The sequence below is a fragment of the Rana temporaria genome, chromosome 7, assembly GCF_905171775.1.
Source record: "Rana temporaria chromosome 7, aRanTem1.1, whole genome shotgun sequence".
Taxonomy (NCBI): domain Eukaryota; kingdom Metazoa; phylum Chordata; class Amphibia; order Anura; family Ranidae; genus Rana; species Rana temporaria.
The window spans coordinates 101,626,820-101,644,701 of record NC_053495.1 but is presented as its reverse complement, the minus strand read 5'-3'; the positions used below and the strand labels follow the sequence as shown (position 1 = coordinate 101,644,701).

Sequence of the window (17,882 nt, the reverse complement as noted above, 5' to 3'; positions counted from 1 at the left end):
AAGTAATCATGAGAGTTACATTGCAGATTTCACAGTTATAATTATCTCGGAAAAAACAACATCTCATTAAAGCAGTGGTCTCAAAGTACCGGCCCGCGGGCCATTTGCGGCCCGCGGACCAGTTATAAATGGCCCTCAGGCAGGGTGGAAGTGGGGGGAGCAAAGGGTAAAAAAAAAAAAAAAAAAAATTTATTTTTTTTGTGAGCTGGTGCTATCTGGTGGTGGCCGTTGGTATTACAAGTTAAGCATTACAAGTTAAACAGCAATTCTAATGTCATTTTACACTATTTTCACTGCCATCTTCTTCCCTCTAATTAGAACCCCCAAACATTATATATTTTTTATCCTAACACCCTAGAGAATAAAATGGCGATCGTTGCAATACTTTCTGTTACGCCGTATTTGCGCAGCGGTCTTACAAGCGCACTTTTTTGGGAAAAATTACACTTTTTTTCATTAAAAAATAAGACAACAGTAAAGTTATCCCCATTTTTTTTTAATATTATGAAAGATAATGTTACGCCGAGTAAATTCATACCCAACATGTCACACTTCAAAATTGCGTCCGCTTGTGGAATGCCGACAAACTTTTTTACCCTTTAAAATCTTCATAGGCGACGTTTAAAAAACTCTACAGGTTGCATGTTTTAAGTTACAGAGGAGGTCTAGGGCTAGAATTATTGCTCTCGCTCTACCAATCGCAGCGATACCGCACATGTGTGGTTTGAACACTGTTTACATATGCGGGCGCTGCTTGCGTATGTGTTCGCTTCTGCGCGCAAGCCCGTCGGGACGGGGTGCGTTTTCTGGCTCCTAACTTTTTTAGCTGGCTTCAAGATTCCAAGCAAATTTGTCAAACCCTGCCTTACACCAGTGCTGGTGGTAATAATGCGCTCGCTGACACCAGTGCTGGGGGTTAATAATGTGTTCGCTGACACCAGTACTGTTGTTTTTGAAGTTTGAAAGTTTGCATGCGGCCCCCCATGGCATATGAAAACTTGTCTTGTGGCCCTCAGGTAATTTGAGTTTGAGACCCCTGCATTAAAGGCTGCCTTGAGGAGTACTGCTGCAGAAATATATGCTTGTTATCCACTCAGTAACATGACAAATCTCTTGACTGACCATCAGACATTTCCAGCTATCATTCTTTTTGGCAAAGACTATTAAAAAGTGTTTGGAAAGGTACATTTAAAAAATAAAGATAAATAACAAACATGTCTATACTTGCCTGCTCCGTGCAATAGAATTGCACGGAGCGGCCGTGAACCTCCTCTTTTTGGGTCCCCCGCCGAGCCCCGTTGCTGCGTCCATTGACAAGGAATGCACTAATGTAAAATAATTTTAAGCTTTACAACCACTTTAAATGCTCTTCAAATATCTTTATTAGGTGGTGTTAATATAATACCTTAATAGAGATATACCCATCCCAAGCACAATGATGACACCATCATAAAAAAACAAAAAACAAACACAATCTTTCAGCACTGTATAACCTTCTGGCTATCTCAAGCACCTAAGTTTTTTCCTTTTCCAGCGTTTATTGTCCACATACTCTGCAAAGTCTGGGGGATCTGGGATCACAAAACCGTCTGTCAGTTTGTAGTAAACAATAGTTGAATCAGATTCCACAATGCCTAAAAGTGTTGAATATGATACATTTTCATCTTCTGCTGTGTGGCCGAGTTTCAGATACTGCTGAATTCTGGAACAAAAACAAACACAAAAGAATACTTAATAAAAAGAGAATAGGTAACCCAGTTTAAAACGATATAAACAGTTTTACTTTGGAAATATCTGCTATTGCTTATACCCTTTAGAAATCCACCTAAGAACTCAGTTAGGGTTTTACCATAGCCAAAACGGTAACATTTAGTCAGGTTACAGTATCTCACAAAAGTGAGTACACCCCCCACATTTTTGTAAATATTTTATTATATCTTTTCATGTGACAACACTGAAGAAATTACACCTTGCTACAATGTAAAGTAGTGAGAGTACAGCTTGTATAACATTGTAATGACATTACTATGATAAAGGTTTTGCAGTCTCATCCTATGACAACCTATGCTCAATGCCCAAAAATAAAATCATACAATAGTTAGTTTTTACACATCTGCAGAGCACCTTTGTTGGAATTTTGTGGCCGTCCCCATCATAAAACTTTCAATGTTTTACCAAGGCTCCAGCCCCTTAACTGTCACAGGCATGAATGAATGGCAAGAATGTACACAAACATGAGCTTTATGGGGCTTACAAGATAACGTCTATGAGAAACGCCTGTAAAACACAACACCCAATGGTATCTTGTTATGACAAATGTATTTTTTTTTTTCAACACAACACACAAAATCTTTTCCAACCGTGTTCATACTTTTCTATCAGAACAATCTCAGTTTTCATCCGGGAAAACACAGAAACAGATATTTCATTTAAAACTGAAAAATGAAACTGGGAACCAGTCAGAAATACAATTTTTTTTCACCAATTTCAGGGCAGCTTAGAAAACCAAAGAAACAGCTTGAAAGTGAAATCAGGTAAAATTGGTGAAAATGACCAAGGTTGGTAAAATATATAATCTTAACCGGTTAACGACCGGCTCCTACACATATACGTCGGCAGAATGGCACGGCTGGGCAGAGTAACGTATATTTACGTCACTTTAAAATGCCCGCAGTGCAGGCGCTGCCGGCAGCGCACGCGCACTCTTGCCGCGAGCTCCGTGACCGTGGGACCCGCGGACTCGATGTCTGCCGCGATTTTCACAGTAATCAGTGCAATTTTATAGCACGGTCACTGTAAAAATGACAATTGTCCCAGAAATGTATCAAAAGTTCTGACGCATGCTCGGAAACAATTTGACGCATGCTTCATTTTCTTGGCTCGTCGTAGTGTTGTACGTCACCGCGTTGTTGACGGAAAAAAAGACAGAGAACTTTTGTGTGACCGTGTATGCGGCATAAAACTGTATCTTTCTTCAGTTGGTTCTTTGTGGGTCTTTCTGCCTCTAGTTTTTCCTTCAGCAAGTAAAATGCATGGTCAATTGGGTTGATATTAGGCTATTGACCTGGCAATTGCAGAATATTCCACTTCTTTTCCTTCAAAAGCTCCTGGGTTGCTTTTTTTACATTGTCCATCTGTACAGTGAAGTGCCCTCCAATCAACTTTGCTGCATTTGGCTGAATCTGGGCTGACAGTATATCTCTAAACACTGCATAATTCATCTGGCTGCTTCTGTCACATCATCAATACCAATGAGGCAGTGCCACTGGAATCCATGCATGCCATCACACTGCCTCCATCAGGTTTTACAGATGACGTTGTGTGCTTTGGATCATGAGCTGTTCCAAGACCTCTCCACACTTTTTTCTTCCCATCATTGTGGTACAGATTAATCTTAGTTTCATCTGTCCAAAGAATGCTTTTCCAGAACTGGTCTGGCTTTTTTAGAAGTTTTTTGACAAAGTCTAATCTGACATTTCTGTTCTTCCGGTTTATGAATGGTATGCACCTTGTGAAGTCTTCTCTTGATTGTAGACTTCGACAATAATATGCTCACCTCTTGGAGGGTGTCTTTCACTTGTCTGGATATTGTGAATAGGTTTTTCTTTACCATAGAGAGGATACTGTGATCATCAACCACTGTTGTATTCTGTGGATGTGCAGGCTTTTTTTATACTCCTGAGTTTACCAGTGCATTCTTCTTTCCTCAGAATGTACCAAACTATTGATTTGGCCACTTCTAATGTTGCTGCTATCTCTCTGATGAATTTTCTTAATTTTTTAAGCCTTACAATGGTCTATTTCACTTGCATGGACATCGCCTTTGAACGCATGATGTAGGTTTACAGCAATAGATTCCAAATGCAAATACCACACCTAGAATCAACTCCAGACATTTTACCTGCTTAATTGATGAAGAAATAGTAGCCCACATCTGGCCATGAAACCGCTTTTGATTCAATGACTTTTGATCTCTTGAAAAAAAGTGGGATGGCTATTCTTAGGAGCTGTAATTCCTAAACCCTTCTCTGATTTGGATGTTTATACCCTCAAATTAAACCTGAGATTGTGTACGTTTAGCCCATATCCATTATATAACTATAGCTTGAATATGTTTTGGTAAATACCTGAACAAATCTAGAATTGTGCAAGTGTCCAAATACATATGGACATAAATGTATGCACTGGCAAAGAAAGATGTAGTAGTAAGGCTTGATGGCTTTACACAGAAAGTCTTTAAAAAAAACACATGGCACAGTGTAACGGCACCCCTAATGGGACAGGGGTTAAAGCCGTTTAGAATATTCCATTCCCGAACACAAGGCAGCTACCGACACTCCACAATCCGGCGAACATGGCCCATAAGAATTCCCCCATTAACGAGACACGCAACTCTGTTTGAGGTTCAACAGGAATGACCCTTTATTGAGAAATACAGGCTCTTTATATACAGTTTATGATACTGCAGTAACCAAATGAACAATGGCCCAACTCCACCCACAACATCACACAATGGTTCCTAACGAGCCCTCCCCCCAATACACATCATCCTTAATACTTCTTTTAGCAGACACCCTGTCTCCGGGTCCTGACCTAATTTACATGAGCTAATTAACTACAGCTGATGACTCAGACGCCTGACCTTTAGGCTGTCTGTTAACTTACAATACACATTTATAGGGGTTACCTTATACAGGCAAAATATGGGGACTCTTGTTAAAGCATGAACAGTAATATTATATGAAAATATGTGGGCCTGGTCAAACCTCAATCATGAGAGCCACAACACCAATATAGATATCAAAAAGATTTATTTTATAAAAAGATTTTCTTTGTAAAAAGACATAGAAAAATCAAAAAAGAAGAAAAGAGAAAAAATTATACATTGAATACTATAAAATGCATACTAGACAAATTCCAGACTAACAAATAAAATGATACTTCAAGTGCATAAAGATGCAGGTGATCTTCATTTCATCCCATATGTAACGGTTCTACTAGTTTCGCCCAAGGGGGCTTCGTCAGGAACCAATGGGGGGCAGTAGTCTGAACAAACAAAGAGTATATCAATGAAAAAATATATGTAATAATTTATACAAATAGTCACATAGATTTATTGTATCAATACATACAGACGTATCTGATTGACCATAGATGTTGATATAATCCTAATTTATTATAAGACATAGAGACAATGTATTTTGTTTAAGTAGACGGAAGTCGAGTTAATGCAGTGTCTGTGATAGCTGTGGACTTTGACAGAAATATTTACCTGAAGAAATGGACTGAAAAACCTGAGTAGTTAGCCGTGATTGGCTCGAAGTCCCAGATGGAAAATCCCAGATGGAAGGAAGGAGGGATGGGAAAAAGAGGAAATAATCCTCTTGTGCATGCAGGTAGGGTCACCATGCACCTCACAGAGCCTGGATGCAAGCCTGTAGAGGAGGAGGAGCCGAAGGCAAGCAGGTACTATGGGTACAGAATAAAAATATTAAAAAAAATTTAACAAATGAAAAATAAGAAAAGAAATTAAAATAAGAAAAGAAATGTAATCAGAAAAAGAGAAAAAATATGATGAACAATGTTCATCATATTTTTTTTCTTTTTTTTTTCTCTTTTTCTGATTACATTTCTTTTCTTATTTTTCATTTGTTAAATTTTTTTTAATATTTTTATTCTGTACCCATAGTACCTGCTTGCCTTCGGCTCCTCCTCCTCTACAGGCTTGCATCCAGGCTCTGTGAGGTGCATGGTGACCCTACCTGCATGCACAAGAGGATTATTTCCTCTTTTTCCCATCCCTCCTTCCTTCCATCTGGGATTTTCCATCTGGGACTTCGAGCCAATCACGGCTAACTACTCAGGTTTTTCAGTCCATTTCTTCAGGTAAATATTTCTGTCAAAGTCCACAGCTATCACAGACACTGCATTAACTCGACTTCCGTCTACTTAAACAAAATACATTGTCTCTATGTCTTATAATAAATTAGGATTATATCAACATCTATGGTCAATCAGATATGTCTGTATGTATTGATACAATAAATCTATGTGACTATTTGTATAAATTATTACATATATTTTTTCATTGATATACTCTTTGTTTGTTCAGACTACTGCCCCCCATTGGTTCCTGACGAAGCCCCCTTGGGCGAAACTAGTAGAACCGTTACATATGGGATGAAATGAAGATCACCTGCATCTTTATGCACTTGAAGTATCATTTTATTTGTTAGTCTGGAATTTGTCTAGTATGCATTTTATAGTATTCAATGTATAATTTTTTCTCTTTTCTTCTTTTTTGATTTTTCTATGTCTTTTTACAAAGAAAATCTTTTTATAAAATAAATCTTTTTGATATCTATATTGGTGTTGTGGCTCTCATGATTGAGGTTTGACCAGGCCCACATATTTTCATATAATATTACTGTTCATGCTTTAACAAGAGTCCCCATATTTTGCCTGTATAAGGTAACCCCTATAAATCTTCTTTCTTAGAGGGACTTGAAAGCTGACAGTCAATCCTTTGTAATTAATGTTTATGCTCTGTCAATCCACTTATATCTTACAATACACATTATCACAGTAGACCTTCACACAATACAGGGTCAATTAGCACAAGCCACAATGAAAGATCCTTAGAAGTTAGTCTGGATTCAATTTATATTACACAGGCAGCCAGGTAGCTGGAGGTGATGACATCTTTCAATTAACATCTTTCAATTAACCTGTTGAGAATCAACAGACAGTAATAGTTATTTACAGATATCCTGGAATATTGTGAATTACAGACCCATGTTAAAGCAATCCAAGATATATTCTGAATGTCCATTATTTTCTGTCTCATACTTTCTAAGAGCTTCTGGGTTCCACGGGCCCTCCCATTACACACAGCCATTATAAAAGAGCAAAGTGGAAACCTAAATCCAACTGTCAGAACTATCAGTTGTTTAGTAATTGATGACGGGAAGCTAAGATGGACAGCAGAAGCTCTTAAAGGAGGACCAGGGCCCACTCTGGGCTGCAGTGCATATGAAGATATGCAGCCAGCCACCAAAAACATAGGAGAGTAGTTGAGTTTTTTTATTAAGAATAGTTGCATGCACATATTTGTTGAAATTGTCTAAGCTTGCAAAATTCTTGTTTTTGTACATAAATCCAAAATTCAAGCTATATAAAGGAGGGGGGGACAGCAATCATCTTGAAAAATTCAAATCTGCAGATCAACTATTCCTAATAAACCGATGGCTGAGTAAATAGATTATGTCTGTGGGTGCTGTGTGACAAAGATGCACTGGTCTGGGAAAAGACATATTCATACAAGCAACTACACAATAAAAACAAAGTGAAATTTTTTTTAGAGGAAAAAGGGTCATATAATGACCTTCTGTGCTCACAATGTAGCAGGGCAGCCACTCAGCAGAGGACTCAGAAGATAATGGAGACCAGGGTATGTATGGTGCCTACTATAGTGATTTCCAGCTTTCCAAGCATAGTTACATTGTTCTACAATGTAACTATGTAAAAATTGCCATACCTAAACTTCAGTTTTAAAACATGCAGCATAATAGACACTCTTGTCCCATGTTTTAATTAGTTGTTTTTTCTCTGCAAAATGAATAGAAATCTGACACTTCCAGGAATGTACGAACCTACAATATTTTCCAGCTCTCCCACGGCTGAGACAGTGTTTGAGTTGTTTCCTGACTGAAAGAATGAAAAAGTGTTTTTATCTTGTGGTTTTAACAGTTTTGAAGAGAGACTCTCCCCATACAGTGCCTTGAAAAAGTATTCATACCCCTTGAAATTTTCCACATTTTGTCATGTTACAACCCAAAAACGTAAATGTATTTTATTGGGATTTTATGTGCTAGACCAACACATAAATGTGAAGTGGAAGGAAAATGAGAAATGGTTTTCAATTGTTTTTACAAATAAATGTGGCATGCATTTGTATTTAGCCCCATTTACTGTGATACCCCTAACTAAATCTAGTGGAACCAATTGTCTTCAGAAGTCACCTAATTAGTAAAAAAATCACAGTATAAATACAGCTGTTCTGTGAAGCCCTCAGGAGGTTTATTAAAGAACCTTAGTGAACAAAAAGCAGCACGAATGCCAAGAAACACACCAGAAAGGTCAGGGATAAAGTTGTGGAGAAGTTTAAAGCAGGGTTAGGTTATAAAAAAAATACCCCACGCTTTGACCATCTAACACAGCACTGTTCAATCCATCATCTGAAAATGGAAAGAGTATGGCACAACTGCAAACCTACCAAGACATGGCCGTCCACCTAAACTGACAGGCAAGGAGAGCATTAATCAGAGAAGCAGCCAAGAGTCCCATGGTAACTCTGGCCTTTATGGAAGAGTGGCAAGAAGAAAGCCATTGTTGAAAGAAAGCCATAAAAAAAGTCCAGTTTGCAGGTTGCAAGAAGCCATGTGGGGGACACAGCAAACATGTGGAAGAAGGTGCTCTGGTCAGATGAGACCAAAATTTAACTTTTTGGCTTAAAAGCAAAACGCTATGTGTGGTGAAAACTAAAACTGCACATCAACCTGTGTATAGCACAGGTTATCCCCCAGGGGGACACGCTGCACTGTTTCAGTCTACTATGCGTTTTATGTTCTGTAGACTGTTTTTGGTGTCTTACCTTTGAGGGCTTTAAGTACACAAGTACCTGGACCCAGGCTCTATGTACCTGGCTGCATGATATTGGATGCTTACATGTCTCCGTCATTCCCTCTCTGGCCTGCCCCGGAATTAGTGTTCATTTTTGAACTATTAGTTGTGGAATTGGCTTTTTGAACTTATAGTATATTCACACAACCGTCATTATAGACCTTTTTGGATAATGAAATGTATTTTTCTATTACTTTCTTCTGCTCGTCCTGAGGAAGCCCAACGGCGAAACGCGTAGACGATGCAATGTGGATATTTTCCATATTATGTATCCTATATGGTTTTTATTTATTTTCTCTGTATATTTTTCTATTTTCTGTAATACAATTTATATTTTTTCATATTCCTGTCTTGCCTCTAAAGTCTGACCATCAATTACCAGTTTTCGGGAAACTGTTTCCTCTTTGTCTGCACATCAACCTGAACACACCATCTCCACCATGAAACATGGTGGTGGCAGTATCATATTGTGGGGATGCTTTTATTCAGGAGGGACAGGGAAGCTGCTCAGAGTTGATGGGAAGATGAATGGATCCAAATACAGGACAATCTTAGAAGAAAACCTGTTAGAGTCTGCAAAAGACTTGAAACTGGGAAAGAGGTTCACCTTCCAGCAGGACAACGACCCTAAACATACAGCCAGAGCTACAATAGAATGGTTAAGATCAAAGCATATTCATGTGTTAGAATGACCCAGTCAAAGTCCAGACCCAACTCCAATTAAGAATCTGTGGCAAGACTTGAAAATTGCTGTTCACAGACACTCTCCATCCAATCTGACAGAGCTCAAGCTATTTTGCAAAAAAAAGAATGGGCAAAAATATCACTATATAGATGTGCAAAGCTGGTGGAGACATACCCAAAAAGACTTGCAGCTGTAATTGCAGTGAAAGGTGGTTCTACAAAATATTGAACCAAGGGGGCTGAATACAAATGCACGCCACACTTTTTAGATATTTGCAAAAAGAAAACTGAAAACCATTTATCATTTTCCTTCCACTTCACAATTATGTGCCACTTTGTGTTGGTCGATAACATAAAATACATTTATATTTTTGGTTGAAACATGACAAAATGTGAAAAATGTCAAGGGGTATGAATACTTTTTCAAGGCACTGTACAATGTTTGAGGGTTTTTCTAAATAATTTTCTAGCAATAGTAATAGCAAAAATACTGATTTAAACTTTTAAACAAAAAGTGCCAGAAAAGGCTTTGTCTGCAAGTGGTTATGACAACTCAGTAGTTCCATGTAAGGTTTATTAACCTTTCAAAAACATTTTTTAGAATATGTCAACAAAGATGAAATCTAAAATCTGCTTATACAGTGTCACCTTTTATTTCATTAAGCCGTTGTATTTTCCACACGGAAACACTTCACACTCCATCAAGTCCAAAGCTGACTTCATAAAACTACTACTCAATCCCAGAACAGTTTATTACCTGTATAAAAATCAACCATGAATGCCATTCCTCCCAGTGTTAGGCCCCATACACACGATAGAATCCATCCGCTGAAAAATCCCAGCGAATGGGTTTCAGCGGATAGATCCTATGGTGTGTACACTCCAGCGGATCTGTTTCTGCGGATATTTATCCCCTGGGATGGATTTCCAACGGATAAATATTTGATGACATGCTATCCAATCTATCCGCTGGAATCCATCCCTGTACAGACTCACCGGATCCATCCGTCCGAAGGGATCCCCCGCATGCGTCGTAATGATTCGACGCATGCGTGGAATTCCTTATATGACAGCGTCACGCACGTCGCCGCGTCATAATCGCGGCGACGGCGCGACACGTCATCGCCAGAGGATTTCGGCGCGGATTTCGATTCGATGGTGAGTACACTCCATCGCATGGAAATCCGCGCAAATCCTCTCGTGTGTATGGGGCCTTAGAGTGCGCTTTGGCAATTGTATGCTTTTCACTGATGCAGGCACAATGCTATAAATGTCAGAACATATTGTACACAAGACCCATATTGTTGCTGTGCATTCTATATAATAGGGTGGGGGCATTCTCCTAAAAAAAAAAATAGGGTTATTTAAAGGAAATGGAGAACACTGTGTCAGAGCACAATACTTATCAGGTTTTAAAGGGGGACCCTATCTGTAAAATTTAAGAAGCCGCTATATAAGGTTATTGGTAGAGCTTACACTCGGAATACTGTCAAAAAAAGCTTTCTGTATTCCACTGGTCCCCAAAGTTCTGAGGGTGTTTATTGGTTACAGCAGATGTTCCCTCTTTGCATGCCATTATTGCCCATGGTGGGGGCTTTGAAGTGGTTATGCATTTTCTCCAACAGCATAGAGCTCTCTGATGTACAAAGAGTTTTCATTTGAGCGCCTCAATTTTGCCATGAAGCGTAACTACTCCTGGAAGGATGGCAATTTTTTTCTTCAGAAAACAGGTATGGTGATGGGCGCCAAGTTCGTTTTGAGTTTGTTTGTTTATGTCCTGGTGGGTGGAGGATGTCACCTGGGGGTTTCCCAGCCAGAGTTTGCTCTCTGGAGGAGGTACATGGATGACACCCTCCTCCTATGGAGGGCAGATGAGGATTCCTTGCATAGCTTTATGGAAAAGCTTAATGCCAATGATCTGGACATTAAATTGTCATATGAATGAGATTAACTTTCTTGACCTCACTATAATGATTAAAGATGGGACATTTTAAACCAAAACATTTTTCAAGAATACCAACAGGAAAACATTTATGTACGGAGCTAGGGCCATCTTTTATGGCTGAAAAGCCAATGTCTTCATTTAAGATGCAAGTGCTCATCTGTGGAGGACTTTCATTCTATTGAGGTTTCTTGAAAATGGCTATGGGAGACCCCCCAACGGGTGGAGCAATACTACAAGCTGAAGAAGCTGGTCAATAAACACTGGCCTATTTTAAAGAATGGTTAAACCTTGGGGCCCATGTTAACTGATAAGTCAGCTATTATTTTAAAGAAGGTCCATACATTAGGGACAAAATTGCTCCAAATATTGTTGTGCCAACAAAAAGAATCAGGTTATTTGCGAACTGAAAGCTTTTTTCCTTGCAGAAGGTACAAGGTTTATACATGTCCGGATGCCAATGCCCCAAAGTCCTTATCCTTTATCTCTAGTAGTACCAGTTATACATATGAAATTCAGGACTTTATCACATGTTCTACAAATAATGTTGTTTATTAAAATGTCCCTGTGGACTTCAGTACATTGGAAGGACCACCCACAGGGGTAGATTCAGAAAGAATTTACGCCGGCGTATCTATTGATACGCTGCGTAAATTCAAATCTGCGCCGGCGTATCTTCTTTCTGTATTCAGAAAGCAACATACGCCGACATTAGCCTAAGATCCGACTGGCGTAATTCTCTTACGCCGTCGTATCTTAGGGTGCATTCTCACGCTGGCCGCTAGGTGGTGCTTCCGTTGTTTTCGGCGTAGAGTATGCAAATTACCTAGATACGCCGATTCACAAATGTACGTGCGCCTGGCGGTAGTTTTTTACGTCGTTTGCGTAAGGCTTTTTCCGGCGTAACGTTGCTCCTGCTTCTGTGAGGCGCACGCAATGTTAAGTATGGACGTCGTTCCCGCTTCGATTTTTGAATTTTTAACGTCGTTTGCGTAAGTCGTTCGCGAATAGGGCTGGACGTAATTTACGTTCACGTCTAAACCAATACGTCGTTGCGGCGTACTTGGGAGCAATGCACACTGGGATATGTACACGGACGGCGCATGCGCCGTTCGTACAAAACGTCAATCACGTCAGGTCATCATAGATTTACATAAAACACGTCCCCCTTCCACATTTGAATTACGCGCGTTTACGCCAGCCCCATTTACGCTACGCCGCCGCAACTTACGGAGCAAGTGCTTTTTGAATACTGCACTTGCTCCTGTAAGTTGCGGCGGCGTAGCGCAAATACGATACGCTGCGCCGCCGTAAGATCAAGCGCAGCTACCTGAATCTAGCCCATAGTTTAGAAACCAGGACAGGCGAGCATATTGCCAACATGGGTAAAATGTTTGGTGAGAACAATTTATCTAGGCAGTTTGTCCATAAAAAGGACCTAAAAGAACTCAAAATCCTGGGAATAGACACATTTTTTGCCACACTGCAGAGGAAGTAATTGTAGAATGGAGATTTACGGGATGGAGACCTAATGAATTTACAATATGAAACATACAGCCCATATGGGCTAAATATTGATTGGGACGTAAATTGTTTCTTTAGCAACAGTTGAATGATTGTTATGGCTTTATAAAGCATGAGACCATTTCCTTATGTTATTGTTGACTTTAGGACATTTTGGTCTATATATGATTTTTAGAAACAGTACCATGCAGTATAAAGTACGAAGTATCTTCCAATACTTCTGCTCTTACTATTATACATATATATTTGTGAATGTATTCTTTTTTTACCACTAGATAGTGCCTTTTTTCGTTTTTAATTGGATTTTATTGTATTGAATGATCTAAAAGGGAGTACTTTGTGTGCTGGCAGGCTAATTCTAGCCATTCCAATACCCATGAAAGTGGGATGAGTACATCTGACCTCCATATATCAAGGGGTTTAACCATCTGGTAATGTTATGTGGTGGTGGGGAAAGTTTGCCTTAGCATTACAAGTCAAATAGTGTGAATAGATGTATATCCTGTTGATAGGGTGTTTTCAATATATTTAGACTTATTGCTGTTTATAAACACTTAGGCCACGTACACACGGTCGTTCCAAACCGGTGAGAATGGACCGAAGTTCAGTTTCATCGGTCCAAACCGACCGTGTGTATAGGCCATCGGTCTGTTGTCCTTCGGTCCAAAATGTTAAAACATGCTTTAAAATCAAACCGATGGACCGCTGCCCGATCGGTCCAAACCGATGGTTAGTACAGAAAAGCATCGGATAAAAACCCGCGCATGCTCAGAATCAAGTCGACGCATGCTTGGAAGCATTAAACTTTGTTTTTTTCAGCACGTCGTGTGTTTTACGTCACCGCGTTCTGACCCGATCGGTTTTTGGAACGATGGTGTGTACGCACATCAGACCGTCAGGCCACTTAAGCGGTGAACCGATGGAAACAGCCCGTCGGACCATTCTCATCGGTTTGGATCGACCGTGTGTACGCGGCCTAACAGTGGATTTTAGGACTTTTGGTTTTGTCAGGACTTTTTAATGGTAAAAAATCTATGTTGTAACAATTTAAAATGCTATTAACACCATTGTTGCACTCTATGTGATACTATATTACACATATATTTTAAATATTTTATTTGACTGAAATTTTGAAGGTTTCAGAACTGTGAACCACTTGGCCACGATCTGACATTAAACGGATAAAAAATTATTTAGAAAATCTAATTTGGACAACTGATGGTTAATGTAAAGCATAATTTTAGGTACTATTAAAAGGATGGTACTTAAATGTATTGGGCCAGATTCACGTAGATCAGCGGATCTATAGATCCGCTCGATCTACGTGATTTAAGATCCGCTCCCGCAAGTTTGAGAGGCAAGTGGCTAATTCACAAACCACTTACCTCCAAACTTGCGGCGGCGGATCCTAAATCCCCCGGCGGAATTCAAATTCCGCGGCTAGGGGGAGTGTACTATTTAAATCAGGCGCGTTCCCGCGCCGATTTAAATGCGCAGTCCGGGGAATTTCCCGGCGTGCATTGCTCCCACTGACGTCACTAGGACGTCAGTGGTTTCGACGTGAGCGTGACTTGCGACGCGCGTGTTTGTGAATCGGCGTACGCAAACGATGTTAGAAAATTCAAATTTGACGCGGGAACGCCGGCTATACTTAACATTGGCTGCGCCTGATAAAAGCAGGGGTAAGAATACGACGGGAAAGCCGCTACGGAAACGTCGTAAGAAGACTGCATCGGGTCCGCGTACGTTCGTGAATTTGCGTATCTCGCTGATTTACATATTATTCAAGGTAAATCAGCGGGAACACCCCCGGCGCCATTTTTAAATCGAAAATAAGATCCGACAGTGTAACACATTGTAACACTGTCGGATCTAAGCCCTATCTATGCGTAACTGATTCTATGAATCAGGCGCATAGATAGGACCAGTGTAAGTCAGAGATACGATGGTGTATCTGTAGATACACCGTCGTATCTCTTTGTGAATCTGGCCCCCAATATGTATTTATTTACTTACATGTATACTCAGCAGTCACTTTATGAGGTACACCTGTCAATTGCTTGGCAACACAAATTGCTAATTAGCCAATCACATGGCAGCAACTCAATGCATTTAGGCATCTAGATGTGGTGAAGATGACTTGCTAAAGTTCAAACTGAGCACCAGAATGGGGAAAGAGGGGATATAAGTGACTTTGAATTTGGCATGGTTGTTGGTGCCAGACAGGATGGTCTGAGTATTTCAAAAACAGCTGATCTACTGGGATCTTGACGCACAACCATCTCTAGATTTTAAAGAGGGGTCTTTTTAAACGGGCTGAAAAATATAAAATATCCAGTGAGCGGCATTTGAGTGGTCAAAAGTGCCTTGTTGATATCAGAGGTCAGAGGAGAATGGGCAGACAGGTTTGAGATGACAGAAAGGCAACAGTAACTTAAATAACCACTTGTTATAACCAAGGTATGCAGAATACCATCTCTGAACGCACAATGCAGCAAACCGTGAAGCAGATGGGCTACAGCAGCGAAGATCATACGGGGTGCACTCCTGTCAGCCAAGAACAGGAAACTGAGGCTACAATTCACACAGGCTCACCAAAATTGTGCAAAAGAAGATTGGAAAAACATTGCCTAGTCTGATGAGTCTCGGTTTCGGGTGCAACATTCAGATGATAAGGTCAGACTTTGGCATAAACAACACGAAAGCATGGATCCATCCTGCCTTGTATCAACGGTTCAGGCGGCTGGTGGTGTAATAGTGTGGGGGATATTTCTTTGACACACTTTGAGCCCCTTAGTACCAATTGAGCATAATTTAAATGCCACAGTCTACCTGAGTATTGTTGCTGACCATGTCCATCCCTTTATGACTACAGTGTACCCATCTTCTGATAGCTAATTCCAGCAGGATAATGCACCATCTCATGAAGCTCAAACCATTTCAAACTGATTTCTTGAACATGACAAGGAGTTCACTGTACTCCATTGACCTCCAAAGTCAACAGATCTTAATCCAATAGAGTACCTTTAGAACGTGGAGATTCACATCATGGATATGCAGCCGACAAATCTGCAGCAACTGCGTGATGTTATCATGTCAATATGGACCAAAATCTCTGAGGAATGTTTCCACCACCTTGTTGAATCTATGGCACGAAGAGTTAAATGGGGTTGTAAAGGAAAAAATGTTTTCCCTAAATAGCTTCCTTTACCTTAGTGCAGTCCTCTTTCACTTACCTCATCCTTCCATTTTGCTTTTAAATGTCCTTATTTCTTCTGAGAAATGCTCACTTCCTGTTCTTCTGTCTGTAACTCAACACCGTAATGCGAGGCTTTCTCCCTGGTGTGAAGAAAGCCTCTTGAGGGGGGGGAGTGGGCGAGCAGGAGTGTCAGGATGCCCACTAACACACAGCTTCTTTCTCTATCTGCAAAGTAGAGAGTGTCCTGACTTGAGGGGGGGAGCAGGCAAGTCAGGACACTCTCTACTTTGCAGATAGAGAAAGAAGCTGTGTGTTAGTGGGCATCCTGACACTCCTGCTCGCCCACTCCCCCCCTCAAGAGGCTTTCTTCACACCAGGGAGAAAGCCTCGCATTACGGTGTTGAGTTACAGACAGAAGAACAGGAAGTGAGCATTTCTCAGAAGAAATAAGGACATTTAAAAGCAAAATGGAAGGATGAGGTAAGTGAAGGAGGACTGCACTAGGGTAAAGGAAGCTATTTAGGGAAAAAAAAATCCTTTACAACCCCTTTAAGGCAGTTCTGAAGGCAAAAGGGGTTCAACCTGGTACTAGCAAGGTATACCTAATAAAGTTGCCAGTGAGTGTATATACCTTGTCCTGGGTGACAATGCGTTTTTTCGTAGTGAATTTGTCAGGAAATGGCTGGTGTTAGCACTTCAATCATCACAACACCATGGTTAAAATGGTGTCAGGATGATTGAAGCGCATTATTTTTATTATTATATTGTAATATAAAATTAAATAGTTAAACACACTATAATGCAGAATCTGCCACCAGAATCTGTAGCTTGTCACTTGCCACCAGATGCAGCTTGTCACAGTGCCTGTAATCAGATGCAGATTGCCACAGCCACCAGATGCAGATTGCCACATGCCACCAGATGCAGATGGCCACAGTCATTTGCCACATGCCACCAGATGCAGATTACCACATGCCACCAGATGTAGATTGCCACAGTCACTTGCCACATGCCACCAGATGCAGACTGCCACATGCCACCAGATGCAGACTGCCACATGCCACCAGATGCAGACTGCCACATGCCACCAGATGCAGATTGCCACATGCCACCAGATGCAGTTTGCAAATTATACACAAAGTGCTAAACGATCCAAAGTGCCACGTGCCTATGTAAACTACTAGAATGATTCCACAGTATATCATAAATGCAGCTATGAAAATAAATAAAAAAATACATAAAATATACAGTATATCACAGTGCTGTGCAAATTAAAGTGCTATTGTGTAAACACTGCTAGGTAAAGAAAATGTGCAAAACGTAAAATTCCTGTACCATTAGGGTACCTATGTTAACCCTTTAAAAGATGTGCTGATAAACAAAAAATTATTATTATTATTATTTTTTCAGTGCAATATAATGTCCTTATTGGAAGTAAACAAATCCAATTGCCAAGTGCTGAGTGATTCTAAAAGTGCTTTGTGCTCTTGTATGCCGTGATCACTGCAATCCGTGCTTTTATACACCCCACACTCACCAACTTTTTCACCCCTTCTTAGGGTCTGGTGCCTTCACAGTATAGGCCACTGTGTAGCCCTCTGGCCGTTACTCATCCCCCTGCGCTGATGTTAGTCCAGTAATAGCCTCACTTTCACTTCCTTTTTGTGACCTGTCTGCCACCATTTTGGGTGTGATATTGAAGACTGGAGCCTGAAATAGATTGCCCACCATTTTGGGTAGGTTTTTGAAGACCGAAGACCACAAATAGTCAGGCAGCAGTCATGTTTGGTGGGATTTTGGAGACATAAGTCTTACTTCCTATAATTAAATTGTTAGTATTAGCCTGACGGC

At 40.3% G+C, this 17,882-nt stretch overlaps 1 protein-coding gene across 1 annotated transcript in view; it reads right to left on the bottom strand.

Annotated features, from left to right (window-relative positions):
- Positions 1 to 1,388: 1,388 nt before the first annotated feature.
- The window catches only part of TSEN15 (tRNA splicing endonuclease subunit 15), a 52,856-nt gene continuing 36,362 nt past the window's right edge, over positions 1,389 to 17,882 (bottom strand). The window contains exon 4 of the mRNA XM_040359798.1: positions 1,389 to 1,702. Coding sequence (XP_040215732.1) covers positions 1,501 to 1,702 — 202 coding nt within the window. The 3' untranslated portion in view covers positions 1,389 to 1,500. The remainder of the gene's footprint in view (positions 1,703 to 17,882) is intronic.